Source organism: Anopheles cruzii, unplaced genomic scaffold (genome assembly GCF_943734635.1).
Source record: "Anopheles cruzii unplaced genomic scaffold, idAnoCruzAS_RS32_06 scaffold01454_ctg1, whole genome shotgun sequence".
Classification (NCBI taxonomy): Eukaryota; Metazoa; Arthropoda; class Insecta; order Diptera; family Culicidae; genus Anopheles; species Anopheles cruzii.
The window spans coordinates 1-5,233 of NW_026455039.1; the positions used below are offsets into that span (position 1 = coordinate 1).

The window sequence follows — 5,233 nt, forward strand, 5'->3', positions numbered from 1 at the left end:
TCCTCGTCGTTGTCGTTAAGATCGGGCATCGGTTGCATCTGCTGCTGCTGCTGCTGCTGCTGCTGCCCCGCCAGTGGTGTCTTGACCGTTTGCTGCGGGATGTTCGTGCTCTGCTGCGGGTAGCTGGTGCCGGTTTGTTGTCCCTGCGCAACCTGCGCCAGGCGGTTAAGGTCCGAGTTGGAGAACGTTCCCAGGACGTACCGTATCTCGGATGAGTTCAGCACCGGTTCAAAGTCGACCATGTTGAGGTTGATGTCGGAATTCATGGACGGAAGGCAACTCATGGACTGGGGGGTAACGTTGTTCGGGATACTGGTAGACACCATGCCCAGGGTTGGATCTCCGACCAGCGGTAGCGAACCAAAGCTCCCAACATTCAGAGGCGTTTGATCCATAGGCCGATTGAGACCATTTTGATTCGTTGTTGGTACTGGTTGTACCCAGCCGTTGGACGGCCCGGGCATGCTCAGGTCAAACATGGGGTTGGTGGCGTTGTGGTGGTGCTGTTGGTTGGCCATGGTTACTTCGAAGTAAAGATTTCCCACCGGTCCGTTTAGCGTGGTGTACGCGGGGGGTGTTGGCGTAATGCTGCCTGGATCGTGCGGTGAAATTGGACCACCCATCATCACTGGCGACGGAGTAAGGTTCGATGGAGACCGATCGGGTCCCGGAGAAGTACTCTGGGTGTTCATCATCCCTTGCATCGGTTGCAACTGGTACTGGTTTGTGGCATTGTGCTTCGGAGACTCTGTAACAGTCGAAAGTTATAGCTTGGTACGACGGCTTCCGGTACAGGGTGTACACCAACGCCTTACCTCCTGGCTCGTGCTTAATTTCCTCTTTTGGCATATGCATGAATAACGAATTGTGATTGTAGTTGTACAGTCCCTCTGCAAAAAAGACTTGTTTTAGTGAGAGGATTTACTACGCTTCTAGTGACGCTACAACGAAACTCAAGCATTTAGCAATTACTAACGAGGTTAGGGCACATAGAAAATATGTTACGAAATTCGAAACCAAAATTCATGCATGATCGACGGTGAACAGTTGATGATGAGAAAGATTGATGGGACTTGGCGTAACGAAATGGCGTAATGTTAATGTAAGCTAACACAACACGATGAAACAACAAAACGAGGACATTCTTCAAACTTACTCTTCGCCATGAGCCATCTTACAGCTTCTAGTCGGTTGATGATGTACACTTGCATCTAGCTTTAGTTTGAGTGTATCTAAATAATATAACTTTCGTTTGGTTCTTACAATAAATTCACTGCCTTTATTCATCTTTTTCAAAGACTAACAAGTTGACTTAGTGATTGATTGACTCGATACAATACTAACACTAACGATCGCTCTGCGATGTCGAGAGCCATTCACGTTTACGCATATGCCGTATGTTTTCTTTGGTTTCGTTTACTCTACAATGGACTACAAATTCCCCTCATTATATTGTAAAACCACATGTTGTTGTCACATTCAAAAGACACTAAGAAAAAATGTCAGGGTTTGGCTATTCTATGCAAAAACACTATTGCCTTATAGTTTGCGGGCGGTAGAAACAAGACAAAAACGATAGAAAGAATCATACGCTGGGGTACTGTAAAAGGTTCTGTCCGAAAACTACTCCCCACTCATTACGCTATAACTTTTTCCAGCAAACATAAACTTCGAAATCGATACATATTGGCTAATGGGGCTCGTCATCAGACGAACTTCACACGATTGGTTTTAATCCCTAGTTCGATTGCGATTCTCCACCTGCGTAGTCTTTAGCACCGTCAAAAAGGTGACGGCCGGCCTCAAATTTAACTACCTGGATTTTCACAATTATTCCAATTGTTTTTTCTGGCCAAATTGAATAATGCTATCCCTGCCATGGTCATGGACTAACAGTTACGCATATCCGGTCCGGTTCCATTCGAATCTTCCATTCGAACCATCACGGACCGGGCATGCGCCCTAGCCTTCCGCTTCCGCTTACAAACTTCACAAATAGATGGCACGTGTTACAATGATGGAACTTCAAATTCATATGCCAACGGGCGTTTTGGTGTTTTCCCAAAATGAATGTTATTACTTATGATGCTTGATCCTTTATCCAATGTTCTGTTATCGAATGGAGTGTGTGTGTGTGAGTTAATTCCCAAAGTTTCCACTGCGTAAGCCACCAACACATCCGAGTGTCCAGTTACAAATACCAACAATAACAAATTTTGGACCATTGACTACCGGCCAAAAACGCAATGGTCTGAAAAATACATCAGCCTTTCGTTCGGTGGCGACCAGAACCACGGGATCGGCTAGGAAATGCTTGCGTTTCCCTCAACAACAACAGTTAACAATTGCCAACGTTACAAATTTCTAAGAGTTTTCGGTACAAAATGCCCCATTAAGGACGGCTTCAAAAACACCACAGGATACCACAGGTGAATAGGTGCGGCGATGGCGTGAGCATGGAGTGCAACAACAAAAAGGGAAACATCGAGATCGATTGAAACGGAAAACCGCAATGGCAAAAGTACGAATGTCGCGTGGAGGTGCGGATGGTTTGAAATGGTGAAACAACGTTCTAGGCCCACCGCCAGGAACTCAAGACACGGAACGAGGCGTGACAGACAGACAGAGAGAGACAGAGGCGTGAAGAGAAGATGGTTCCACGAGAAGATGGAATACCCACAGAGCCCGCCACCGAGAAGAAAAACAGAATGGCAACTTACGAGGCACTAAACTGCTCGTTCCTGCATCATCGTCAAGTTTGAACATTTTCGGAACGGAACCGGCGTTCATGCTTGCCTGGGTCTTCGTGACCCCCATGCCCACATTCGATGAGCCGACTTTCTGTCGCTTACGCCGGAGCTCTGCTAGTGGAACCGGAACCGATAGAATGGGGATCGGAGAAAACAAAAAAAAAAAGAAAATTAAAGACATTACAGCATGTGGACGGGTGGTCATTAGGGGTGCCGCCCTGTAGTAGGGCCTCTAGGATGATATGGTCAAAACGTTGTCACACTGCAAAAGGTCAGGGCACAGCAGGGGATCAAAAACAAAAGTGAAAAGCTCCTCTCAGACGTCACTGTTGGTGGCCATCATGGTGGTTTGGTATTGCTGCTGCTGCTGCTGTTGCTGTTGCTGCTGCGTTTGGAGTGAGGCCAGCGGACTTGGTTCGACCAGAGCATAGTAGCAGGAGGTTTCGTCGAACTCGCTCAGCGCCGCGTTCGGGGCTATCGAGGTGTACAGGGCAAAGTGTTCCGCTTCCGTCAGATCTACGCTCGGGTCCAGCTGGACACCGTAGTTGCCTTCGACGAGATTCTTTATGCTGCGTGCGTCCGCGATCGCCACCAGCTCCAGGTTGCCGTCCTGGATGGGCACATCCAGCTGCAGCGCGCTGACCGCTTTACGGTCGAGCGGTGGCAGTGAAGCTGTACTGGCCCGTTCGTACGAATCATTGCCCGGCAGGGACAGGTGCGTTCCGCTACCTCCGTTACGCGATTGCATGGCACTGCCGGGACCGTCACCCTTCAGTGGGATGTAGATAAAGTCCGGATTGGCTTCGGACGCCGGCCGGCGAGCACTGACACTGCTGACACTGCGGGCAACCGGTTTTCCCGGTTTACGCTTATCGCCCACCGCATCCCGGAACGAACCGCGGCCGGTCGAATCGCGCAGCTTCTTTCCACCACCGGCACCACCATGGACCGGTGTCGAATCTTCCGACTGACCGGCGCCTGGCGTCTTGCGGTTCAGTGTGCTCGTGCTGGCTGTCAGATCGGATTTGCTCTTCTTGCGCGAGAACAGCTTCGAAAAGAAGCCCGGCTTTTTGCTGCCATTCTTGGGCAGTGTACTAAAGTCCCCGGCAGCCGACCCACTGGTAGACGCCTTCGACGGGGACGCGGGTGGTGTCGGCGGCAGCTTCTTGGTCGGTGGACTGTCCGGCGTTTTCATGATGATGATCTGGTCGGACTGGGGGCGCGGCACCAGGCTGCGCATCGAGCCCTTGCGAATGATGGTGTTCAGGAGCACCTCGTCGTTCGCATCGAGCGCCGTGTTTTCCTTGTTCTGCACGCTCGGTTTGGCACGCTTCGGAGGCAACGGCGGTAGCTTTTCGTTCTCCGGTGACTCGCGCTTCAGGGAGCTCACCTCAATCGTGGGAACGTGCAGTGGTTCTACCGCGTCGTACACGCCAGGATCGAGCCGGGCGTGCTCCGGTCTCGGAGGAACCGGTGGACCGAGCGTAATGGAGAGTGGATTCTTGAAGGCCCGCTGCAGACTGGTGTATGTGGCGGCATCATCAAACACTTCGTCAATGTCCATTCGCTCACCGCCCGGCGATCCCAGCTGGACGGGCATGGATTGGTCCAGCGTGTTCAGCTCCTGCTCCAGAATCATGTTCTCGCGGCGCAGCTGATGATCGGTGTATATCTCGTCCAGCTCGGCCACTTGCTCCAGCAGCTCGTTCAACGTACGATCTTCGTCACTGACCACACCATCAACATCGCCAACAGCAGCACCAGCAGCAGCAGCAACAGTATCGGTGGACATTTCAGTCGCACACGGATCGACGCCACCGTCTGGCACATCGAACGAATTCGTCTGGTAAATATTGTTATTCGTATCCCCAATGACCATACGATTATCGTCACCAGATGACGCTTCATCACTGATGTTGTTGTTGTTGTTGTTGTTGGGTGCCACACTGAACTCGTTTCGTTGTATCCATTCGTTCGTTTTCTGATCGCTGGATACCGTTTCCGTGGCGAACGGTTTTTCTTCCACGATCGGAGTATCGAGCACGATCACCTCGTCGGTGCGCGCCGCGGGGGCACCGTTCGTGATCGGTTTCGGGCGGTTCGATCCCTCGAGGAGGATGCGCTTGAAGAGCCGGTCCTCGGGAGAGTCGCTAGGATTGTTCGCAAGATCACGCTGTAGAGACGAAAATCGGCGCCTACCTGTGTCTAGCGGGATGAACTTGAATTCACGAGCCTCCGAGTACGTGTTGTCCGATGGTCGCTCGAGCTGTACGTATGCCTGCAATGGAACCGGATATTCAGTATCTTCGATTGTCGCCGTTCGGCCGCCGTTCACTTACCTCCACGGAATCGGTGATATCGATCGATCGGTACGGTGGCGTCCTGAAACTGATGGCCACCTGCTTGTGGACGTCCGTGTGCGAAAACTCGGCGTAGTTCTCCCACACCGTCATGTTGCCCTTCTTCTCGAAGAACCGCACCTT

The 5,233-nt window shown here is 51.4% G+C and overlaps 1 protein-coding gene across 1 annotated transcript; it reads right to left on the reverse strand.

The window, feature by feature from the left end:
* Positions 1-3,066: 3,066 nt before the first annotated feature.
* On the reverse strand, positions 3,067-5,230 carry LOC128276522 (embryonic polarity protein dorsal-like; the record flags this gene model as incomplete). The annotated part of the gene is made up of 2 exons (XM_053014978.1): positions 3,067-5,028; positions 5,090-5,230. Coding segments are annotated over 2 exons (2,103 nt in total), but the record flags the coding sequence as incomplete, so codon positions are not given.
* Between the last annotated feature and the right edge of the window lie 3 nt (positions 5,231-5,233).